The sequence below is a fragment of the Rhea pennata genome, chromosome 1 (assembly GCF_028389875.1).
Source record: "Rhea pennata isolate bPtePen1 chromosome 1, bPtePen1.pri, whole genome shotgun sequence".
Classification (NCBI taxonomy): Eukaryota; Metazoa; Chordata; class Aves; order Rheiformes; family Rheidae; genus Rhea; species Rhea pennata.
Genome location: NC_084663.1, coordinates 103,294,661 through 103,320,423, shown reverse-complemented (window position 1 = coordinate 103,320,423; position 25,763 = coordinate 103,294,661). Strand labels below are relative to the sequence as shown.

The following is a 25,763-nucleotide window of genomic DNA, read 5'->3' as shown; positions in this document are numbered from 1 at the left end:
CTTCTTAAGATACAATTTGGTGGGGGGGGAGGGAATTACCTGTAGCTACACTTTAAAGTACTTCTTGCCTTAAGTGGCTGTTGCTTTTGCGGTCTAGATGATTGAAGATCTTTCTGGGAACCACAGGAATTTCAATACCAGGTATATATCTACAACATTGTCATGGAAATGTGATGAAAGAAGGAGGATCAAACAAGCTTATAATATTCACTCTAGCCAAATAATGCAGAAATACTTCATTTTTCTTCCAGTGAACATTCGTTCATATATTTTTAAATTAATTTGCTGAGACCACATTCACGTACCATTACTGGTTTCCCACAGACATTTGAGCAATTGAGTTTGACAGGCAATAGAGTTCTCAGAAAGCGAAAGTCAGTCACGAAAACTAAATTTTAAATCCATTTGTGTAAATATTCACACCAGAGGCCTCACTGTGTTTCTCAAGTCATCAGGGAGGATAAACAATATTGTATAACCAATCATAAACCAAACAACACACCTCCATTTGAGAATATGTAATAAATTCACAGAAAAGTGTTTTCAAGATACATATTGGTTAAATCAGCAAGAGTAAATATCTTGGAGAACTGTCATCTACTAGAAATCCGCTGGTGGAAACAGTGGTTACATTAAATATATTTTTAGCTCCTTTTCACTAGATTCTGTGTTCTGCTTGAAATTTAGCTGTGAATCCTCTAAAACCATCCCTGAATATCTCAAAAGAGTAAACAGAGATAAGGATTGAAGAAGATCCCCACTTTCTTGACTGCTCACAGAGCTCCCTTGGGAAAATTATAATTTCTCAGCATTTTTTAACATAAATATTTTTCACCAGTTTGTGCTTCTACACAGAAGGTTTCATAACATCCTTGCAAGCCCCTACACTTCACAAGCACAAATGTAGTGAAAGCATGTGAAAGCATACCAATTCAGCCATAAAACATACTCCCCCATCCTCTAATGCAATCTGCCAAGCTAAACCAGGGTTTCCTATTCTACCTATTAACATGAAAGCACTGGTCTCTGGATGAATAAAAGTAATCACACTGCGTTTGTTGCCAGGAAGCATTCTCCCAGAGCAAGCCAGGAAGCAAAATTCTGAAAAGCTGCAATATTTACTCATTCATTCAAACTTATTCCTGGACTGAGGCATATAAGACCACAGCATTAAATGTTCCTTCCTTGAGGTGTCTACATTTTATTAGAAAATTGGGCAATCCTGTTTTCTTTTTGTATTTCTACATTACAAAGGCTCAAACTCTGTCCATCTGGCACATGATAAGCTCTGGTGAGGCAACAGCTCTGCTTCACTGTTGGCGTGACTGGTGCCAAGCAAGGCAGAGAATTCTGAAGACAACCTGCAATTTTTCATTCTTTAGGGCCATATCCTTTGCACTAAAGCCTATACCATCCCGCTCCACAGATACACGAGAGGCCTCAACTGCCCTTAAGTGAGACCAGCTCGCTACAGACTACTGTTGTAGCTAGTGGTGTTCCACTGGGCTCAAGTACTGGGGTCAGACTTGTTCAAGTTACTCATCAATGACCTGGATGAAGGGACAGTGTCTCCTCAGCAAGTTTGCTGACGATATCAAACTAGGAGGAGTGGCTGATACATTAGAAGTCTGTGCTGCCATTCAGAGAGATCTGGACATGCTGGAGAATTGGGTGGAGAGGAACCTCATGAGGTTCAACAAAGGCAAGCGCAGGGTCTTGCTCCGAGGGAGAAATAACCCTAGGCACCACTACGGGTTGCGGGCTGACCTGCTGGAAAGCGGCTCTGCAGAGAAGGACCTGGGAGTTTTGGCAGACAACAAATTGACCATCAGCTAGCAGAGTGCCCTTGTAGCCAAGGCCACTGGTATCCTGGAAGAATGCCTTAGGAAAAGTGTCATCAGCAGGTTGAGGGAGGTGATCCTGCCCCTCTACCCAGCCCTGGTGAGACTGCATCTGGAATACTGGGCTCCCCAGTACAAGAGAGACATGGAACTACTGGAGAGAGTCCAGTGTAGGGCTACATAGATGATTAGGGGACTGGAGCATCTCTCTTATGAGGAAAGGCTGCAAGAGCTGGGCCTGTTTAGCCTGGAGAAGAGAAGGCTGAGGAGGGATCTTATCAATGTTTATAAATAGGATATGGCCAGACTCTTTTAAACGATGCCAAGTGACAGGACAAGTGACAGCAGGCACAAACTGAAACGCAGGAAGTTCCACCCGAATATGAGGAAGAACTTCTTTACTGTCAGAGTGACAGAGCACTGACACAGGCTGCCCAGAGAGGTTGTGAGTATCCTTCTCTGGAGATATTCGAAACCCGCCTGGACGGGATCCTGTCTGACATGCTCTAGGTGACCCTGCTTGAGCAGGGAGGTTGGACTGGATGATCTCAGTCCCTTCCAACCTCAACCATTCTGTGATTCTGTGATATTGTTACGTTTTTTAAGAGGACATCTCCGTCTGACACAGCTGGATCACAATCAGAAGGTATTCAAGGATTACTCTGAGCTGGATTTTGCAATTCACGATTCATATGCAGTAACCTCTCTTTATCACATGGTCAATTTATACAGAAAGACACATGAAGCCAAGCTACCTAAAGACCAAAAGAAACTGTTAGTGACCTACGAGAGAGTTAAGTTTTCTTGTTCGCGCTGCACATGAACTTAACCTTAACCTTAAAAAGGCACATCAGCAATGGAGAGATATGTGACAACATAAAGCAAGCAAAAGACCCATCTAGTGATTTTTCTAGAAACTTGATACAGGCATGCCATTTTTAACAGCCCCCTCCCTGTTCCCAACAAAACCCGACACTTACATTCAGCTACACTCAGGGTTTCACTAAAAATTACTTTAGCCACCAGCTCCTACCCTTAAAAGGAATCAGAGGGAGAGGCAAGCTTGAGGTCAGAAATTTGCTGCTCTTTGTTTGGGTTTGCTCTTCCAGTAAATGCCATGCCAGCTGTTCAGCCTGGGAACAAAAGTTTGAGCTTGAAAAATACTTTTAAGGGAACCAGTTCGATGGATGCAAGACTCAAGGCAAGGAGTTTCAGAAACAAATGTCTACCGTTAGCCATTGTTAAGTAATGTATTCCAAGCAAGCTCTGTCCAGTTCCCACCTTGCTTTTCTTCTATTTAAGCTCTGATTCGATAAAGCACTTACGTATATGTGTATAGCAGAAACTATCATCTTCAATGAATAACATGATCTAGCAACCCCAAAATACACATGTATTTGTAACTGATACTCCACTGAAAACTGTTTTTTTTTTCAATTCCTTTTCCCCTTACAGATCACTAGAAGTCTTTTTTCATCTTTTCTTTCCTCTGAAATGAGGCTTTGGATTTTTCCCCCCATACAGTCTTGTATTTCCTCAGGATATGGCTATACTTTCAGTATTTCTAGTTTCTCCAGATTTCCTTTTATCTTTGGCATTTGTAATATGTCAAATGTAAGGACTTTCTGAAGAGTTCATTGAAGTGCCCAGTTCTAAGTCAACAATAAGGTCATTCATTAGATGAAAAAAGACCTACAAGAATCCTTACTAATTCCTGATGGTCATCTCTGAGCAGACAAGCACATTACAGGCTCCCAGCGAAGTGAGATACCTGGGAGATTCAGGACATTCTCAAAAGCAAAAAGCAAACACACAGAGATATCAAATGGACAGGAGACACTACTCCCTGGCTATAGCTGTACACACAAAGGCTACTTGTGGGTGGTATCCCCAGACCTAGCAAATTGGGGAAAGTTCAGCTAAGGAGCCTAGGACTAGGAGTCTGGGGAAGACGTTACAGAGCTCAAGTCTTTTGTACAACAAAGCAGGGTAGAAAGCAGGTACAGTTTTCTTTCTTTCTGTTCTCAGAAGACAAGGGGAGTTTACCCCTTTTCCTCTCCCAATTCATAGCTGTAGTAAGGTGAACAGCCAACTTCTGTGGCTAAACAGTCTATAGCTGTGCAAACCCCTCTGCCCCACAAGCCAAATCAGGGCTGCCACTCTCCCTACATATATTTCTAAGCAAGCGGAAAGCCTGCATCACACACACATTCGTACCTTCCCAGGTCCAGAAACAAACAGCCAGGCCTGACTACGTTGTATGTGCAAGTAACTCCAGCTCCAGTTTAACCCACTGACATCTCTGCAATGTAGACAGGCCTGCAATGAAAGTCTAAAGCTTGCTCTATTTCATTTACCTAAGATTAGGCTAAGCATTTTAATCCTGATGTATAAGTACTTACAAGTGGGACAAAACTTGTGACAATCAATTGCTTTTCTAACAGACTCAGTCATACCTTGAGAGCTATTATTTTAACGGGGAGCTAATTAACAATTGGAAAATATAGTCTAGGGATATATAGGTTTTTTAATTATTGCAAAGTGTTTTTAAAAGGTATGAACTGGTCCTAACAGAGGTTACTGACCCCACCAGAAATTACTGGTTAAGGTCCTGTGTCCTGCACCAAACAGAACATCAGGTTGGTCACCCCAGCATTAAAACCTACAAATCTGTAAAAACTTTGCTTTAGTTGCTACAGTGCAATTCTTAATGATTACTTTTTGTCCACGTTGCTGCTGTTAGTTTCAATCCATTTAGCAATATTCATTAGCTCTCCACTTCAAATTAGGGTAATTGAGTAAGAGATCATGTAATAAAGCCTTTTACTAAGGGAGACTTGTCACATTGCCTTCGCTGTTTCATATGTTAACACTATCAACTTGTGATCATGTTTGTCTAGAAATCTTTCTTTAGAAATAACAAATGCGTCTTGAAAAATGTTGCCCTATCCTTTCCTTATGGTCTAATTATCACCAAAGATTTTAAATCACAAGTTTCTCTTCCCATTTATTCTACTATTTTATGAGGGAAAGATATTAAACTCCAAAGCCAAGTATGTTTTGCCTCTGACTCTTTTTCATAACTGAAACCAGAGATACTAAAACACTAGAAAAACAATTATCCTTAAAATAAATATTAAAAAGCACTCTTACAACAAAACCAACATTAACTATATTATTGTCTGGGATACTTCAAATTCCTTCTCTTAAGCAATCTAAGCCACACATTAAATGACTGCCAACTGAGACATTGAGAACTGGTAGTAGTGTAAATACCCATGAAGCCTTGACTGGTATAGCTGATGGGAGATCAGAAGAGATTCCACGTGGGATCAGAACAACAACAAATAATGATACTGAGTCCTGGCAAGCAGCTCAGACACCAACCTAAAACTTGGGAGAATGGTCTCAGGTCCATACTCCAGCAAGTCACCGAGCCTTTCTTTGCCTGAAGTCCTTATCCAGAAATGAGCATAGCAGCCCTGGCCTATTGCTAATGAAGTGCTGAGATCCTATGGGAATGTAAGGTCAAGATCGTCAAGAGGTGGACATGGGAACCAGAAATAGCAAAATTTTATGTCCAAAGAAAAGTCAATTGCAGAGGAAGAAAAACGAAGATAAAAGCTTAAACTCTATGTCTGGAACTACTATAAAACATAGACAAGGCATTGTGCATGTACCCATGCAATATGTACAAAAGTAATGCAGGGTTATTTCCACAATGTAATAGCAGTATTGTTGTAGCCATAGTGGTCCAGAGATGTAAGGCAAGACGTGAAGGAAATGGCATATCCCTCATGCAATAACTACTACTACAGCTTGAAAAACAAGTGAACTTTTGAATATACAAACTTTTCTGCATGTATCTTGCTACTTTACAGCCTTTCTGGAGAGACAGGGATTAAGTGTTATTCCCATCTGCCAAAATATAATCTATGTTTGAAAGGCCTACTGAAGGCTGCTTGTGAAACTGTATTGACTTTGATTCAGACAGAATTTCATGCTTCCTCCACAACCCTCATACTGTGTTAGGACCCAGTTTCAAGTTCATTACCTTCATGTTTTGAATTAGCACCTGCTACCTGCATATTTCCAGCTAACATTTGAATAATTTTCAAGAGCTGTGAAAACTCTAAAAACAGATGCAATCCAGTCCTTTCCAGCACTACTGCCTGACTTAGGTTCCTATGCGCTACTCTCTGTTTTGTTGTAGATTCACTGCATCATCAAGGCAAGCCATTAAATCTCCTCATACCACTGTCTTTCCTGTGCATGCACCAGAAATCATCTGTAGTACTTCACTGGGGAATGGCAGAGATTAATGCCTGTGAGCTGCTTTGCATTGCATGGATGGAGGATGCTACAGATATACAAACCATAAAGTTTATGACAAGGGATACCTGTGTATATTTCTTGATTAAAATCATCAGCTCCTGATTTGTAGTGGACTTCTCTTGCTGATTGCAAGTAATAAGGAATATATATCCCCTTTGTTTATGTATGTAGGAAAAAAACAAACAAACAACCGTATTACATCTCTTTGCTCTGCCTGGTTTTGATACAAGAAGCACTCAGCCTGTAACTCTGCAGTGGACAACACACCAGGTCTGGAGTCTGCTCAGCCTCTGTAATAACTCAGCTGTTTTTGTGCTACCTTTAGCTGGTGGTGGAGAACAAACTGCTGCTGCCTCCCTACTGATTTACACCATCAAGTATCTGTTTCACTGTGATATGAAAAATATTTTTTCCATTTGACCATATGAAACACATTAAAGAGACCTGCAATACATTTGCACTGCAAAATAAAATGACCAGACTCACTGCCTGCCTTGAAAAAGCTCTATTATAGAACAACAAAACTGATTTTCATAAATCTGTGGGAAAAATGCTTTTTAATTTTTTTTCCCCAGGATATGAAAATTGCAGGACCAAGAATAGAAGGATGAGTTATAAGCCTTTCAAAGCAGAGATTTATCACGGAAATTCTGACAACTGTCAATGTGAGCAATGCCGCCAGGCACCACTTACAATCCACAGCATCTTTCAAATCTGTTGAGGGTTTTTAGAAAGGGCTAAAAATAAACACAGAAATGGAGCAATATACATATATATACACACACATGTATATACTATTGTTCAAAAAATAACAGGTGGGCCTGACAACAGTATAAATACAGATGACTCTTGAATACTGCTAACAAACATGCAGCTAAGATGCCTTCCCTAGCCACACAAGCAGCACATTTGAAGCTCTCCTTGAATTCTCCTAGTCTACAAGCCATAGTCATCTGGGATCCTGATGCTCTGTCATGACACGGCCTGAGGACTTCTAAGTGTTTTGATCTCCTACACCCAATGTATTCACACAATTCCACCCTCCTGACTGCCTGTGGATTACCGCCCTTCTGAAAATAACGCATATGGAACAGCTGGTGGGGCCAGAAATGTCTTGAATGTAAATAGCATGGGTCCCTGAGACAAGACTTATGTCCTTTCTTCTGGCACCTCACCACTTGGTCTAATCCCCATCCTCATATAATAAAGAGGAGTATATATTAAAGGAGAAAAAAAAAGAACAGGGTACTATGGACAATGCAAAAGCATTCAAAGAGCCAGTCTAGACAACTGTGTTTTGCCACCCATCAGGTCCACCACCTGCAGTGAAGGCAAAGAAGAAAACAGCATCTCCTAGGTCTCAAAGCTCAACCTAAGCCTGAAGCAAAATGAAAAGATAACATTTTACTCCAGGTTACAATTATGTCTCCCCACCCTGCCCTACAGTAGGAAGAAGGCAAGAGTACGGAGGTTATATGAACAACACAAATCCTACTCTCTAGTCACTTCTGTATGAATATGAAAGCCTAGAGGAATGGCTTACTTTGCTGGGAACCCATTGTAAGGCTCAAAGTCATCTCTCTGTAGCCTTTCTCCCTTAGCTGCTTAGAAAAGTGTAGCTAACCACAATAATTTACATTTGCACCATTTCTTTAATTTCACATCATCCCAGATCACTTGGTGTAGAACATATTCCCAAAAGTAACAGAGGTGGTAAAGAATAAAAAATGCCAAATGGTTAAATGCTTCCACAGGGGAGTACATCTGCCATAGCAAGTCAGAGCACTGAGCCCTGGCATGAAGTATCTCAGCAAAGGTGAAAGACTGGCAGTTCTCCTACAGCAGTTGCCTAGGTCTACCATGCAAAAACAGAGAACTCATGTGACACTGCTGCAAACAGCTTATTGAGCTTGCTTTTGGAGGACGCTATTTACCTAAGCTTTCATTTACATGGAAGAAACACCCTTTAAAGGTGAAGAGAAAATTTGCCTGCTGTTATCCCAGAGAGAGGCATAATTGAGTCTGTATGATCCTGCAGATTACCAAATGCAGCAGATGGCTGTGGGCCATCCAGTTTAGGATGACAAAGTTTGAACAAAAGAAAAGCAGAAGGCAGGGAGTGTATCTTCTGCATTAGGCTACAGGACAGGGGATGAACCTTTACACAACCAGTATGTTACCAAGCACACAGTCTGGCTCTAGCTCTCCTGCTGCAGCACTCGCAATGCCTACATGCCCAAGCCTGTAATTTAAAAAGAAAGAGGAAAAAAATCATGTGTCCCGGGCAAAAGGCACATGGAGCAACCAACTGTCTGAAACGCTACTTCTAAAACCCACAGGAATAAAATCTTAAAAACTTTCCTTATGATCCTAGTTCTAAATGCCAAGACTCTAAATTCCAGGATTGTCTCACATAACCTACACAAACTCAAAAATATAACAATGACCTGCAAGTCTCAACATACACCATTTCGTTGCCAACCAAAATAAGGAAGATAAACTGCTGATGTGAAAGCATGTGGAAAAAGAGATGAGGTGCATACAATCTGCACACCATACTATGAATAGTGCCTTGTAGTGAAGGCTTGGCCTTTGGTGGCATTTAGGAGTTTATTTTTGCTGATTCCACCCCAAAGGATCACAGAAACTAGGAGTGGAAACATTCTTTCCGTTTCCAGAGATGCTTATAACGCAGCTGGCTATAAGGTTTACAATAGACAGACTGGAGTAGAGACAACAGTGATACAGTTCCACAAAAAGCAATACAGCATACTTGAACAAGTTATAAATAAATTTCTGCTCTTTGTGAATGCAACACAGTTGATGATAGGCTTAGATTGACTAATTTATAATAGACCCTGCTGTGGTCAGTCATCAGCCCTTGCATGATACAACAATATCATCATTAGCACTGTTTTTGGGGAGGGTAAAGGTTCTTCTGGCCACAGTGTAAAGAGGCCTCTGATTCTGAAGAGCAGTACTGCATATGCTCTTGCCCATGTTGCCATGAATGGAGAACTCCCAGTTACAGCACCTGAGATGTGAGCAGCCATAGTTATTTCAAGAGACCAGAGGGAAAAGTAGTGCTTAATAATTGCACTCAGAGAGTTGGTCACGGGAACATTTTGGAGAAAAGGATATTCAGAGGAACAGGAAAATCCTTTGTGCTAGAGCAGAGCAGAAGTTGCTCATGGGAAGATTTCACCACTTCTCCTGCATATGAGCCCTGGGAACAAATGTAAGGGAGAACAGCTCTTTTGAGTAGTGTCCAAAGCACCCTACAACTGCTGAATACCTCTCAACGTGCCCTGGTGCTCCTAGACTTTTAGCCCTCAGCAGCCCACACAGATGTAGCTTCAGCAAGCACAGTACTTGGCCAATGGGATGCATCCCATACACTCATACAGTCCATGGAGTTGCCCCAAAAGGCATATGTCCCACAACACTGGGACAGGGAGAAACCTTACTTTGCATCAGCTGCTCATGGTTCACTTTGGATAGTAACACCAGCCTGATTATATCAATCACCCTCCACTGGCAACCAGCTTCCCTGCCAAGGTCCCCATGCCACTAAAACCTATGGTTCCAAAGGGCTGCTGAAGCACATTTCCAGCTCGCTCCCCTCACTGAGCAAAGAGCACTTGGAAATGAACCAAGGAAGCCAGAGGGTTTGTAAGTCTATTTTCTGCTCCTGACTGTTAGAAAAAATAACTGCCTAAGGGGTGTCTAAATTCTATTTGTGCCTCTACCATTCATACCTGTTTTGGTGTCTCTGATTTACATCACAAACAGCTATAGCCATTTCTTCAGGCAGAAGGCATTCTCCTAATCCAAGAAGCAATAAAACACAGGAACATGTTAGGTTAAACTGGTTTTGGTGAGTATTTTTCAATGACTATTTAATTTCAAAACATTTCACGGAACAAAAATCTAATCATGATGGTTGGTCTTGTACTCAAAGCAAACAATATTACATGTAACCGTTATCCACCCATAAGCTGCCTAACTACTGCATGGTTTAGTTGAACTATGCAACTCACCATGACTCAGTTTCCTTTCCAAGAAAATGAGGATCTAAGTGCAAAATTATCATATAGGAGAATTCTGAGGTGTCATACCTCTGTGAAACACTATAAAAAGACAAATGATAGCTTTGTAAAGGTAGTAATCACTGTACTTTGATTAAATTCCAGTCAGGAGAAAATCTAGACTCTGCTGTCAGAGGGTGAGGTTGCCTGAAACTTGCTTGTTCGTTAGAGTTCATTAACTTCCCCCAATGAGACAAAGCTCACCCACAGTGGCCATTGAAATAGCCTTCTGCTCCTTTTCTGCTCACAGAAAGCAACAGAAGGGTAAAAATAACAGGTCCTTTGAAAATGTTTCTGTAAAGATGGTGCATCTTAGAATAAATTTCTGCACAGTTGGACAAAGAATAAAAGGGTAACACCATTTGCTAAAAAACTGACAGCCGCCTGCTATTTTGGAGAGCACTCCTCTAATTGCACACACCTGCTGTGGTATAGTATATTCTAAAATATATCTTGACAGTAATGCTGCTCTGCAGCAGCCAAATCCCCCCAGGAGCAACACTGCAGTCCCAGTCCTCACAACATCACAAGAACTGGGGTTTCTTCCAAGGTAACATTGGAATGGAAATTTAAATAAATTCGCTATGGGCTTCTTTGTTTCACCTCTGCTCATTTATATTACATCATCTCTCCCTCTTCCTTGCTCCAGACTCCCACCTCTTAACTACTTTTTGCTATTCCCTCTCCCCATCAAGCATTTTTGCCACCTTGCCCTCCCAAATCACCAGATTCAGGCTTGATTTCTCCCTGCTTGTTATTTTCTTGGCTTCTGCAATAGTCAGTTTCTTCTATTAACTGTCTCTGCTCTTGCCATGCTTCTTGTTTCATGTGCTAGGCTCCAAAAACTAAGATAGTCCTTTAGAAAAAGCACTGCTTTGAGAGATACCAATGCCAGCCCCCCCCCATACCCACATGTACTGATGTCCTGGTGACTGTGGCAAACTCTCGCTATCTGCAGCAGCTCCTCCCTCCAGCCTTTGTGCAGGTTACCATGCTCTCTCCTCTTCTGCTCCTTCACCTTTGTTCTGCTCCCTGCATGCACTAGCTGTGTGAGTCCTTGTGTACTGCCTGCCCTAATCCCTCCAACCAGAGTTTTATGAGCACTGCTTGAATAAACGCCTGAAGCTGCTCCTACAGGAGATCAATAAAAGTGTCCTCAGAACTGATGCTAAGGGGTTTTGGTTCCTGTGCCCAGCTCTTCCCTCTACCTCAGGGCAAATCCTTTAGTCTCCCTTTGTCTCAGGTTGCCATCTGTAGCAAGGCATTTGTACTCAAGGATGGTTTGAGAACCCTTGCCTTTAAAGTGTGACTAGTACTGAGACACTGTGGTTAGGGGTCATGTTTGAGTTTCCAGCAAGTACCCATGAGAACTGGAGAGCAGGAAATTCTGGGTCTGCCATATGGACATTGAGAAGCACTCTCATTTAGCCTATGTTGAGTTTATCCATTTCTAGCCTATTAGCTGGGTACCTGTACTATGCATATCTTCATAAGGCTTCTCTTCCTTTCCATGGCACCCTCATGGGAAACAGTCTTGTCTCTCTTCTCAGGTTTTCTTTAATCACTGGTATTAGGGAAAATGGAAAGCAGGATAGCTGGGAGCTAGGGAGAGGGAGGTGGGGCAGAAGACACTCTATATCGTCTCACCCTAACAGGCCCAGACGGCCCCAAACAACACAGGCAGCACAGGTAGACCTGGCAGCACCTACTTTGAGTGCTGAGCTTCTGAATTCAATTGGGCCAAGCAAAGAGTCTGCTGGTGAGGAGGGCTACTGCTACTAGGTCAGCAACCATGATATCAGCCCGAACTTTTAAGTGCCAGGCAAAGCCTTCTGATGTTGACTCTCTACAGGGCGTACCTTTGGCAACGGTACAAAGGAAAAGCATATACATACCAGAAAGCTCAGAGTACAGGCAGGCAGTAGACCAGAACACTTCAGACGAAGTGGAAATAAGGAGTCTTACAAAGGCAAGACTCTTCCCAAAGGAAGGAATGCTCTGGACTAGGGCAGTAATGAAGTACAGAAGGAATCTTTTATCCTTGTAACAGAAAGCAGGCACTTTATGAAGCCCTAAAGACACAAACATCTTACTGAAGCAATCTCCACTTGGCAGTTTTCCTGAAGACTTGCTTTACTGAAAACACATTCTTTAGCCCAGTCTCCATGACGTTTTTCTGTTGTGATAGCTTTCAAAGACCACATCCCATTAATTCCAACATTTCAGGGAGTGTTCTAGCTCCTAATAGACAGAGCCTATTTCAAAAAGTGAAAATCGTAAAGAGCAGGACAGTGAACACAGCTTTAATCAGGCTTGCAATTGTCTATAGGTTAAAGAACTGGTTGATACTTCCCATGAACACCCCAAATTTCTGTAAAACTACACCTGATCTCCTTGGATAGTCTGACAGCACTTTCAAGGAGTGAAGAGAAACAAAGTGGTGATGTGTGTTTAGAGGGGGGGAATAGACAGGGAAGACAAAGGTAACCAGCAAAAGGGGGGCACAAAGAACTCTCAACATGAGTAGGAAGAGAGGGGAAAGAAAGAGGAATTGGGCATAAGCAGAGATCAAAGGCTAGAGGAAAAGGAATACTGTGGCTTACAGTATAAATAAAAAAGAAGGACGGACAGACAAGGAGGGACACAGGAATCCGTAATAAATCTAAGCTGGGGGAGAACTGGTCTGAAGAACAGGCAAAGTGTTTATTCTCTGGTAAAAAATTTTACTTATACCAGAGTAACATCACCACCAAGTCTTGAACAAGAGAGTCATAGGAATCAAGGAGATAGTATCGTGTTGAATGTCTGGTAAAGTTCAAGGAAGGCTTTACGAAGGCAGAGCCATTTAGCTTTCTCATATCAAAGTTATTAGCTCCTACATCAAAAAGATACTAAATAGCATTGAAGAGTAAATCCAAACACATTCACTAGTATGACGAATCACTAAAAAGAAAGAAGAATCAACACCTTGAAGAAATGAGTAGAACATGCACTGCGAGGCTGTGGGTTCAAATTCACCCTTGAACAGCTTTGCCAAGTGCTGCCAGAGGATGCCAAGAGGCAGCTCAAGTGTTAAAAACAGCTCTGAAACCCTGCAGACAACATCAGGCCAGCTTACATGATGGGGGCATGCCTTCCTTCTGTCCTGACACAAACTGAAGCATCCTGCTCTCCCCGCCTTGCTGCTGCATGGTGCAGCACCTTCTCTCTAACTCTGGTGCTGTCAGCATCACGTCAGCTCCCAAAGCTGTAGTGGGAAGGAGAGGTCAAGCAAGAATGGATCAAGGCCCACAACTGGGCATCTGATTTAAAAAGCAAATAAACAAACAACTTGTTTAGCAAACTCACAGTGGGAAAAGCCCTCATTACAAATCATAATACTAAAAAAACCTGCCACTGCATCATTTAGCATGAATGGTACACCTTTGCTGGTAAGGTTAAGGGACTGACTGAGTACAAACAGGGAAATAAATAAGCTACAGTGGGAAAGAGCAGAGCCATTCCTCTAGTGAAACATGAACTGGAGGAAACTATGAGAAGGAAATGTCTCCTGCTGCTTATGTTACACTTATATGGGCTGATTAAAGACCGAAGTATTGTGTACAGGTGACTGGCCACTAAGAGATTTTAACTGAATAGAGTGTCCTCCCCTTCCCAAAATTTTCTTCCAAACTGACTGCTGTTAAGAGGAGGGTGCTAGCAGCCAAACTGAGAGGAATTTACAGACCGCCCTCTCTCTCCTCACCATGAATTCTTTCCTCTAGTGCAGGCACCTCTACCTGAATGCATCATATGCACAGCCAAGTGTGCCTTCAGAAGAAAAAGCAATGTGGAAGGAAAAGAAAACAAAGGAAGACTTCTCCTTTCTGGGACTGAACAAATTTTCACTTTATGAAAGTTCACAGAGTAAGCACTGATATGAACATTTTTACACACACACACACACACACACACACACACACACAGGAGAGAGAGAGAGCGAGAGAGATAAACGAGAGGCAGCTGCAGGCAGGACTATTGTGTAGGTGAGAGCACTGCGTCTCTTTCCACTACAGAAAGACCCGGCAACAGAAACGCTCCCGCCGCCAGCGTTTCCGTGGCGGGGAAAGCAGCGAGCTTAAGCCTCCAAAGCCGATCCCACCACAAGGCGCACAGGGAAGCGCCGTCGTCCTCCGCCCCCTCAGAGGCCGGGGCCGGGGCCGGTTCCAGGATGTGGAGGAGGAGGCGGCGGAGGCGGAGGAGGCTGCCCGCCAAGCCCGCCCTCCGCCCGACGACTCGACCCCCCCGCAGGGGCGCTGCATCCGCGCCGCAACTGCCAACGGCCAACGGGGCCGCGCACCCGGGGCCGAGCCCCCTGCCCCCGCGCATGCCCACAGCAGATCCCCGCGGGAGCCGGCCCGCGCCGCGGTGCCCCCTGGGAGCTGTAGTCCCGCCGCCCGTGCCTCTCCGCTAACCGGAGCCGGCGGGGGACTCCGTTTCCCATCGGGCACCGCGCCCCCCGCGGGAGCGGCGCCGCGCTGCCGGTGCGTGCCGGCCCTGCCAGCGGCGCCGTGGCTGCCGCCGCCGCCATGGGTTTGGGAGCGCGGCTGGCCGCGCTGGGCGGCCTGGCCGCGTGGGCGCAGCGGCGGCGGGCTGCGGCGGCGGCGGGCGGGGAGCGGCGGGAGCTGGAGCTGAAGCTGGTTCAAGTGGTGTTCCGGCACGGGGCGCGCACCCCGCTGCGGGCCGTCCCGGGGGCGCCGCCGGTGAGCGCCGGGCCGGGCCGGGCCGGGGGGAGGGGTAACGGTGCGTGCCGCGGGTGGAGCCTGGCGCTGCCGGAGTGTCTCTGTGCGGGCACCTCGACACGGGGGCGGCTTGTTCGGTTAGTGAGCGGCGGGGGGGGGGGGGGGGGGGGGACACTGTTCCCTGCACATCGAGCGTGCTGCCCGCAGCTCTGAGTTTGAGGTGTACGTAGATACATCTATATATTTGTATACGCTGTGTGTACCGTCATCTGTGAGCACGTGTGGTGCTCCGGCTGTCTAGGCACACGGAGCATCAGCGGCAGTCCTGAAAACGCTGCTGGGTTTCTCTCGAGTGGGCTGCCGAGTTTTGCCTTTCTAGAGGCTGCGACACCCCAAGGCTGTTCCAAAAACTTTTCTAGCAAAAATTCCCTGACAGAGTGCGCTTCTTCTGGATTAACCAAGTTCTGATCTGGACAGTAATGGCAGATGTTAGCTACCTGCGCTGCGCCGTGCCCACGACCACCTCAGGAACACACAGGCACTCAACAGAAAGCACACCTAGACTCTCCAGCTGCATTGGTAATGCTGCATTATGTCTAAAAAATACCAAACAGTTGGGCAGTACAAGTCCCCTTTTACACCATCATAGACTGCTGCCATCCTGGATCTTTCCCATACATAATGTAGAATTAAAACACTTGTTATTTTCAAAAAATATTGCTGTTTTGCACTTCTTGTGCAAGGAGCATGCATGTAGGGGTGAAAACTTGTGATAGTAGTGAAGTGCCTTGCCTTAACAATATAGAAAAGATACAGTAAAAGCTAAAAACACTTTTAATTACAATGTTTGCAATGGCTGAGTAGCAGCAGGATGTTTGTTGTTGCTGTCCTGATCCATGAGCTGACAGGAGTCATGCTTTATTTACGACGAGATAAGTTGTGTTAGCATTGGCTTTAAGCTTCCGTTGATTTGTGTTTGAAGCTCAGAAGAAAATGATGTTTGACTGAAGTGCTACAATGCAAATTTCTGAGATGCTGTTTCACTTGTATCAGTCTAGAAATGCGGGTTTTTTTCTTTTTCTTCAAAGGGACTATCAATAATAAATTTAGGGGAAATGCAAGAATTTGGAAGTTAAAATTGAATAGATATAGCTTTGCCGCACTGCATGATACTGGATGTGCAGAAAGACAACAGAGGGGACAATCATAGTTGTGGGAACCAGCTTGTAGGGAGCCTTCAGATCAAGAAAGCATGGAGTGGAGTCAAAGGGCAAAAGCTATTAGCTGCAGCAATAATGCGGATTGCAACTGTGCATACTGAGCCTACCATTTCAAAGAGCTCTGCGCCTTAATGCCTAGCACTAAGCTGTTCCCCAGCAGCCAGTACCCGTTGTAACAGATATTCAGCAAACACGCACTTACTTGCTTTAGTGTTACTGCATTGATCCGACTACTTATAGCCTCCAATAAGGCAACCTCTTGCGCTGGCAGATATTGGTACTAATAATTAGCTTAAAGAAACCTTTCAATGTGTAATGAGTAGTAGTAATAGTGATTGCCTACAGCTTCTTCAGTTGTAAGGGGAAGAAGGCAAACACTGTGTCTCAGCACTAGGAGTATCTGTGCACAATGCAGAGCAGATGAGCAAGTCCAAGACGACGCACTGCTGTTGTTTCTGTATGTGCTGTATGGTAAGAAGAGTGGTTCTGTTTGGCTCCATATTGTGTTAGCTCTAAAGTAGCACTCTATGACTCCATGACAGTCTAGCATTGGTCTAATGCTCTTGAAGGTCCTCATTTTCTACTGAAGTGTTGTTTGTTTTGAAACAGGTAGAATGGCATCCCACTCTTTTAGATGTACCTGCTCAGACTAAGTTTGATTACACAGTGACTGACCTAAGCGGAAGACCACGACCTCCCTCACCCTATGACGAGCAATACAAAAAGACCACATTCAAGGTGAGGCACTCTTTCTTGGTGCTTTCATATTGCTTCCAGAGGCTTGCTTATTTCCATTTTTCAAACAGGTCTCTTCCTTTCTCTCTATTCAGGGTGGTGCAATTGCAGGACAGCTGACAACACTAGGGATGCAGCAGATGTTTGCTCTGGGGCAAAGGCTGAGAAGGAGCTATGTGGAAGAAGCAAACTTTCTCTCACCAACATTTAAGCCTGCCGAGGTCTTGTGAGTCTCTCAGTTCCTTTCTGGACCTTTCACTGTTTCCTCCTTCCTGACATGAACCCCTATGCTAGGGAAAATTCCTGAGCAGCCTGCCCCAGCTCACCACAGCTAACCGGCTTGCCCCTGTGCCATCACTTCTGCCTTAGTCTGCAGAGCCCAGTATGAGAACTCACTCATGACACAAAGCATCCAATTTCCTAGCAGTGCTGAGGGGGACCTCAGAGACAGATTAGTCTTACCTAGGTTTAGCCACTGACAATGGTATTAAGTAAACTACGTGTATGGTGAGTGAAGAGAAAAAAAGCGTTTCTTGAGCACAATTTAACTCACTGTAAACAGCTGAAGTTCAGTGAAATGAAGAACACTCTTGCTGCTCACGTTAATAGTGCTGGGAGCATCTGGCTTAGGAGGAGATACTTCACACTTGAGAAGTGCCCATTTGTCATCTCCATTTTTTCTGAAGGGAAGCTAAATGGCAATTCAGACACTAGTGGTTTTTTTTTTTTTTTTTTTTTTTAAAAAAATATCCATAGCAAGGTGAGACGAATCCTACCAGAGGATTCTGAAGCCATGGAGAAAGCAGAATCCCTCTGTTCCAGCAAGTCCTCACCAGCTGCAGCTCTCTCCACAGGAAGGAGAAGGTGTTACCTCACGAGCTGCTTTCTCTCTTTCAGTGTCCGTTCCACTAATATTTTACGGAATCTGGAGTCCACGCGGTGCCTGCTGGCTGGGCTGTACCAACAGCAGAAAGAAGGTTAGGGGAGACTTCCAAGCAGTGCCTTTGCTTTCTCAGTCTTCCCTAGATACACATCTTACATCCCAATTTTCTTTGGCTCCTAGTTGTTGCCTCTCCCTTTGTTCTTGCCCCCCACCCCACTTCCCTCATGATCTTCTGTTCCATGTATTCTCTATCAGCTTGTCACTTGCTCCCTCTCTTTATGTAGCTTTCTGCTGGCGCCCAGCTTGGATCTGTTACCATCAATGCTGCAATTTCAGATCAACTGAGGAGGTTAGCATTTACCAGCTTCAGCAAAGAGTTCCAGGCTCACTGTTCACAAGGTGCATTGTTGCATCTGAAAAAAACTTTTAGATAAACCTGAGTATCTCATCCTTAGGAGTCCCCAAATCCTTTGCAAGTTTGGCACCTGGTGAAACTTTCAGCTGTATCCTGTAGTTGTCAAATACTCATACAGCCTGTAAATATGCTGCATGAATGCCTCATCTCTGTTTTCCCATGTATTCAGTTCCAGGAACAAATAGCAAAAGTGACTTGCCAGAGATTATGACTCCTTCTGGCACAGAAAATAATTTTTACCACTAGAAGAAATGAACACACAACTAAAAGGAGTTATATGATGCATAACAGACAGCCCCCCTGGAAATAAATGCAACATACAAAGAAACAAAGCTGGTGGATTATGTTGAAGGTGATAGCTCAGTGGGAATTGCTAGCGGACAACAGTGGACTTGAGCACAAAGCCACAGATCAGGCTATTTTGTCTTGTGCAACAGAACTTTAGGGGAGTTGCTGTGCACAAGAAATTCAAAATTTGTTCTCAAGACTGTGGGAGTGATTAAAGCACCTAAAGACATAGAGTTGCACTAGGGATCATAGAAGCTTCCTTCCTTCTCATTCCACAGGACCTATCGTCATTGTCACTGATGAAGCAAGCTCTGAAATCCTCTATCCCAATTACCAGAACTGCGAGCGCCTGAAATGCTTAAGCAGGTAATTGCCAGCCATGCCTCCCATATGATTTCACTGCTGTTTCACTTCAGTAGTGGTAATTTAAAACAGCACATTTTCTTCCCATTTCCCAATTTCTTCCCCTGCCAGTTACTAGAACGGTTAGCTAGTTGTTATATAAAATACTAGGTGAGAGGAGTCAAATACTATGCGGTGGCACCAGAAGAAAAAAGTGTTTGTGTGTGTGCATCTATGTAGAGAGGAGCAATCTTCTGGTTTGGAGGTTACTACAACATTCCTGTCAAATTTACACCTTCAAACAACTAAATAAATATATTCAGCTATGATACACTTAAAAGTCCCAACAGAGACTATTTAAGTAAAATAAGACACATCCTACATAAGAAGAACACTCGTGTTTGCAGAGTCAAGTATTCAATAAAGAAAGCCTAAGTGTAAGCCAGGTTAGGCATAGGGAGCAGGGAGTGGAAATTAGACAGCAGAGGCAAGTGTATTACAGTGTGATTGGGTTATACGCTAGCATATTTTTGTCCAAAGTTCTTCAAGAGTTATCAGAATTGATTTGCAAAAAATCATTATTTAATGCTCAGCTCTGCAGACAAAGGATTTTTCTTGATAGTAGTGAGATGGTGGCTTGTAGAAAGAGCTCAGGAAGGTCAAAATACATTCAGACTCCACTAGTAACATAAAGTGTGCAAAAAGAGAATGAACTGCAGGTTCTTTCCCCTGCACACCCCAAGCCCACCAGCTGTGTACATCTCATGACTGTATCAAGGTGTTCTTTTAAGGTGCAGTAAAAAGCACTGTCCCAGCTTAAGGCTACCCAAAACTTCCAGCATCCACTTTGGAATAAAAACTAGAGCTGTTACTCAAACAAGCAAACAAACAAACAAAAACTCCTGTCCCCTCCCTAACAAAGCAGGGGCAGAGAAAACAAAAGGAAACTCATGCAACATGTTTGAAGTGCATGGCCAGCACTGATATTTTCAGCTAAACAGCAGCTAGATGTTATTAAATGAAGTTAAAAACAGTGTAAAGGGAGCTGATGGCTTCTGACAAAGGGAATGGTGAATTTGTTACGGGTGGGTCTCTCTAGATTTTTCCCTTTTCCCACACCATACGGAAGTCAGCTTAAAGTTTCTAATCCTTCTCTTGTGAGGCAGTTAAGGGAAAGGCTACACCCTAGAGAGATTTGCCATGTTCCAATATGACCAGATCTGTTAACTGATAATACACAGCCCTCACTTACAGGAACCTCCTTCTGAGATGTTCATATCTCATCTTGATTTTTTCCCCCATCTCTGTGAGAGCTAATAGCAGGCTCTGATCCATGGCATTCAGACACAGTATCTGCCCTTTCTGCCACTGAGATGCCACACCAGGAATTCCTCAGTATCATGTGGCACTTCTAGTCTCTTCTGTCCTTCACTGATGGGAGGCAACTCCACTGGGATAGGAAGCACAAAAAGACCTGAAGAGATAGAAAGAGATGAAGTCTGAAGTGTGAAGTGTGAATTTTCTTTTTCTTCTTAATCCCCTGACAGGCAGAAGTTGAAGAATGCTCAGCTACAGCCAGGTATCTCTGATGACTTGAAAACAATTAAGGAGAAGATGGGTATTGATGGTGATAAGTCTGTAGATTTTTTTCTTCTCCTTGATAACATTCTCGCTGAGCAGGTGAGCTGAAGTATATCTGCTGCAATGTCACAGAAAGAAATCATGCATATGGAGGAAGCCACAAAGGCACTAACACCTGCTGATACCAGTGGGGGTCCCCATACCCTTCCATGCAATCCAGCAAGCTTATAGAAATAGCATAACATTCATGAAAGCAAGGTGCCAAGTCATCTTTGCTCTAGAATGGCTGAAGACTCATCTCCCATATTTATGTTCATATCTTAAAATCCAATGTCTCTTTCAAATGTAATGAGGCAGAACAAAGAGGGCAGTTGGGTCTCATTACAAATTGCATTCTCTTTTTTTGACAGTTAGCATCTACAGAGTCATCTTCATCCTAGTTCTAGCATATTGTCCCTGAGCCATATTTCTTCTGATACTGGAAGGGAGTTGTGTATTTTTGTACACCCCCTTAATGATCCATTTTTTGCTGGAGCTAATGGTAATTAGACCTGCTGGTCCATCTGTAAATTGAATAGTTCAAGGCCTGTTATACTCCCTTCAGATATAAGTGTAGCTTCAAGAAAAAACATCCATCATTTTGATACATGGAGCAAATCTGTATGTTTAAAAAACCCTACAAGGACTACCCACATGAATACCACAGTGCATACTTAAGTCAGAATGCTGTGACATGAACAGCTGCTTTCTGTGGACAGTTATCCATCTGTCTTGGCTACCTGTTGTTACATTGTCTACTCTTCTTCCAGGTGCACAATTTGCCAAGCTGCCCTGAGCTGAAGAACTTCCAGCAGACAGTGGAGCGTCGCTCTGTTGACTCAGTGCTTTTCTTTCTGGAGGAAAGTTCAAGGTAATAGCCTGTATCCTTGCCCCCAGCTTTGGGGGCTGTCATGGGCTTACACAAGGTGGATGAGCTACACCAGCTTACTGTGGCAGATACAAGACAACCTTGCGATCAGCCACATTCCCACACTAGAAGTTACTGCCCCCTCAGGAGGTTTGTACCTCAGCCATCTCAGTACAACGTCCAGCGCCTTGGGTAACAAGCACGAGCTAGGGCACGGGAGTCAGCACTGAGGAGGCCAAGATATGGGCTTATAACCTGTTTTGCTGGCAGTTGTAGAGGGAGTAATCTCCAAGGAGCAGTAGTAAGCCACTGTGGCAGGCATTGAATTTCTCAGTTGCCACAGTTGTTTGAATGAACCTGTATCACAGCCAAAAGCAGAAGAATCTAGAAGGGTCCTGCCTGAAGCTGAGGCTGCATGAACAAGGTTGTCCCTGCAGACAAACACCTACAATGTGAATTCCAATATGACACAGTTTATCCCAGGGACAATACCTGTGTGGCTTGGCTAAGAACTAATGGAAGAGGTGATGCCTGACTCTGCACACTTATAGCCTGCAAAAGAACCAGCTGCTACGTGCTTAAGTTACCTGCTTTGCAGTTATTTGTAAAGGTGACTGAGCTGCTAGCCTAGCAGCAGTTTTCCTTTCAGCTTCACTTACAGCTTCCATAGTCACCAGCTCTTCTCAGTTGGCAGCATAGGATTTTACCGTTTTCTGTTAGGGCAGTTGTTGTTAGCCTTTTCTTTAATTTATATGAGAGATTTCAGGTCCTGAGAGACTAAATTCCCCCAGTTCCACAACATCTAGGAAAGCCACGGTCAAGCTCATCCTCCATTCCCATTAACATACCCATTAGGTAGAGGGCATTTCTTCACACCAGAAATTGTCCAAACATCTTCTCTTCATTCAGTACTAGGATAAAAAAAAAAAATCTTTAAACATAGCTGCTTTCTTAGCCTTATATTTCCTCTCCCCATCAAAAACAAACAAACAAACCACCTTCAGTTGCTCTTTTGCAGTCAGCTATGGTTATCTTCCTTAGTTGAAATCCATGCATGCAAAATCACAACTAGGGATATAAAATAGGATATAGAACATCAAGGACTCTGGCTCTTGCTTTATGTAGACCACATCTCGTGAGACTGCCTTGTTAACACCTCTCCCTTCCCAATCTGCAATCACATAAGAATCTCTATGGTGATTAAGCAATTGTTGAAATAAAAAAGTAACTGTAGGAATCACATTTAATGGTTCTTAGCTGCATTCAGCAGACTTTATCAATTTGTAAGAGAAAAGCAGGTGCCCAGGTGTTCATTTGAAACTACCTTATTTGAAGGTTAAAAAAAAAAGGCTAACTTTTTTCTACCTCTTTTATAGAGAAGTTCTTCAGATGAGTGTTGGTCTCCTTTTCTATACCTTACAGAAGAACATTACAGAAGCAACAGATCCCTCATCTCCAGCTGAAAAGGCCAGGTACAGGGCAGATCTCTTTTTCTAATCGTTATAAATTCTGACTTGCTGTCAGTATGAAGAGCTAGTTCAGAAGGATGTTGAATGTGTGGGTAAAGAGAATGAGTGCTTATCTGCTAGAAAAAGCATGGGTGATACTGACTAACATAGCTAACATTTTAAGGGGTTTTTTTCCTTCCCTTTTTTTTAACAGAAAGCTCATTCTCTATGCTTCTCATGACGTTACCCTTATTCCTCTCCTGGTGGCCCTGGGCACCTTTGATCACAAGTGGCCACCTTATGCAGCAGATGTGACCCTGGAACTATATCAGCACCAGCAATCCAAAGAGTGGTTTGTTCGCATGTCTTACCATGGTGAGGTAAGAGCCCAGGGAAAGTTCATCATGCAAATTATAGTTGTTTGGTTTTGCCATGCGTTTGCATAAAACTGTAACGTAAGACTTGTTTTGAGCATGCCATCAGTCAAGCCAAATAACACAGTAAGACAGCTAGAGCATGTGCTTGCTAGCCAAGATACCTTTTCTCTTGAGCTGGCAGTTGACCTACTGTGAGTTTTAGACAAAGTCTTTTAACATCTACCTCTGTGTTTGCCTTAACTAGCATATTTCCCTGCTGCAGAATGCATCAGTAACAACAACAAAAAAAGCACTGTGTGCCGGATCTGTGATTTTTGTCTCTTTGCCTTTGCAGGAACAAGTGGTAAAAGGATGCAGGGCAAGTCTCTGTCCACTCAATGAATTTCTACAAGTTCTCTCACAGTATGCTGTCAGTCCAGAGGAGTACAATAACCTGTGCTCCCAAATGGAGCAGAATCAACAAACTGACTGATAACTGACTCGTAAGCAGTTATCTTAAATTAAACTTACTGTCATAACCTTTGACTATTGTATTTTTAATTCTTCCCAGCCTTCCCCATTCTAAAGCTATTTCTAGATGAGGAGAGCTGTTCCTACTAGACACAGGGTGGCACAGTGTCTCTCTTCACTGTTAGCAGCAAGATAAAAGAAGCCACTAACAGAATGGCTGGAGTTCACTTCCCAGGTATCCATACAAAGCAATGGAGAGGCTGAAAACAGCAAAAGAGAGAACAGACTTGTTTGAATTGCCCTGCTGTTTCAGGGTAAGAGAGCAAACACAACTATTCCTCCTACACTAGGACTGTGGGATGAAGTCTGTGCTACCAGTCTTAAGGACTTCAACATTACCACTGCTTTTATACCTAAAGAGCTGCAGAAACCACTGTCCCTTTCCCTTTCTTCATGTTCTAGAGTTGCTCTGCAGAGAGATTATCCTCCCAAATTGCTTGTATTTAGCTACCTCATCTACTTGAAGGCACTTCTTTGCATACAGAACCTCTCCAGGGGGCAGAAAGACTCCATATCTCTTCCCTGCACTCCTATAAATATAGGAATTCTGCTGTGAACATGCAAAGCCTCCACGGTGGGCCAAGCACAAGAACACACATTCCTGGTGAACTCTGCTTAATGCGCTTTAAACAAGGAAGTCCAGGCAGCTGCTACTGACATCAGCTTTAGGCAGCATTGCATCTATTTTGCACTTGCTAAAACAGTATTGGGAATATACCAGCATTCATCAGAAGTGCTTCTAGTTCTTTTAGCTGAGATGATGATGCTTTTTCCTCTAAGTCAGTACTAAGGATCACTATGTAGCTAAAATGCTTTTTTTTAAATCAATGAGTAAAACCTGGAGCCTGACCCACTTTTGGGGGGATATGAAAAGACTACAGTAGGAAGACTACTTAGTAAAATGATCCCGCAGTTTTGGTTTGGTTACCCCTTATGACCCAAAGAAAACAGACTACAGTGATGTTGATATGTCATTGATAGATACATGACTGGAGGTAGTAGGCTACCTTCTCCCTGAGAAGTGTGGGCTAGAATTAGCTCTACTTTTTCATTAGACTGCTCCCACCAAAATTACACGTTAACATCATGTACAACGAACAGAGTAATTTGAATACTAAATACATTGCTGTATTTAGTATATCAAATGGATGTCTCAGTGAACTGCTATTAGAAGCTGTCAAGAAAGCAAATAAAACGTTATTTTCCATCAAGTTCTTTATACAGCCTAAAAACATTATGTCATTATATAAAAATCAATGGCCTACTCTTGCTTAAGAACAGTGTGTTCTGCTCTAATCTCTCTGTCCCTTAAGCATGCTATAAAGTATTTGCAGAAGGGTGATGGAAACATTAGGTATACGATAGTGAGTTACTCCTGACAGACATGGACTGCTTGGGAAATGGCACATCAGGAAATGTCACCAAAGGCCTTGGCCATATCAGTAGACAAAACAGGACTTCACGTACCTTTTCCTAAAACAAGAGCAAGAGCATATCCCAGCAAAACTGAACAGCAATCACATTAAAAACTGCAGCGCAACCAAGATCAACAGATCTAAACATCACAAACTGTTACAAGTGCACAGAAAATTATTAAAGGGCATTGCATTCACACCATTAAAATAATCAAATCACTCTAGGCAGGATAGCATACATTTCAGTAACAGTGGAAAACATCTAAAAACAAGCCAGTTTCTTATTGGCAGTGGCTAGGAAGAAGCCTCCTCTGAGAGCCGGTTATCCCATAACTGTTTCTTACAGGGGTTTCTGCACTGCCCTCAGCACCTGACCCAGGCTTAACCCCTTCCCTCCATATGAAATTACTTGGGCCATGCCTTGCTCTAATGCCACAGAGTAACTCCAAAGCAGCAGTGGCCCACAGTACAAGGAAGGAACTAGTTTTGACCGAACAAGGTGTAAATAATTGTTTCAAAAGGGAGTTGCTGGAACAATGGAAGAGTTTTAAGACCAAAGGACAGATTTAAGTGGGAAGTGCCAAACAGCAAATACAGCATGGAAGGGCGGAGACATTTCTGAGAACATGAAAGTATTTCAAGAAATCAACACTTCCT

General features: G+C 43.4%; 2 protein-coding genes across 2 annotated transcripts in view; one reads left to right on the top strand and one right to left on the bottom strand.

The window, feature by feature from the left end:
- The window catches only part of GJA8 (gap junction protein alpha 8), a 73,838-nt gene extending 68,574 nt beyond the window's left edge, over positions 1–5,264 (bottom strand). Inside the window, exon 1 of the mRNA XM_062597531.1 lies at positions 5,229–5,264. The gene's annotated coding sequence lies outside the window, so the exon portion shown is untranslated. The remainder of the gene's footprint in view (positions 1–5,228) is intronic.
- A 9,549-nt stretch (positions 5,265–14,813) lies between these two features.
- Positions 14,814–23,704, top strand: ACP6 (acid phosphatase 6, lysophosphatidic). The gene is made up of 10 exons (XM_062572843.1): positions 14,814–15,006; positions 16,815–16,943; positions 17,036–17,166; positions 17,838–17,917; positions 18,805–18,892; positions 20,416–20,548; positions 21,259–21,359; positions 22,733–22,828; positions 23,019–23,184; positions 23,516–23,704. Exons 1-10 carry the CDS (start codon positions 14,833–14,835, stop codon positions 23,651–23,653), a joined length of 1,236 nt encoding a protein of 411 aa, XP_062428827.1. The 5' UTR covers positions 14,814–14,832; the 3' UTR covers positions 23,654–23,704.
- The last annotated feature ends 2,059 nt before the right edge of the window (positions 23,705–25,763 follow it).

Excerpts from the sequence above, each read along its gene's own strand:
- ACP6 (XM_062572843.1), top strand. The coding sequence starts at position 14,833 with ATGGGTTTGGGAGCGCGGCTGGCCGCGCTGGGCGGCCTGGCCGCGTGG. Across the intron at positions 18,893-20,415 it reads CGCCTGAAATGCTTAAGCAG|GCAGAAGTTGAAGAATGCTC; the intron begins GTAATTGCCAGC and ends ATCCCCTGACAG. Across the intron at positions 20,549-21,258 it reads ATAACATTCTCGCTGAGCAG|GTGCACAATTTGCCAAGCTG; the intron begins GTGAGCTGAAGT and ends CTCTTCTTCCAG.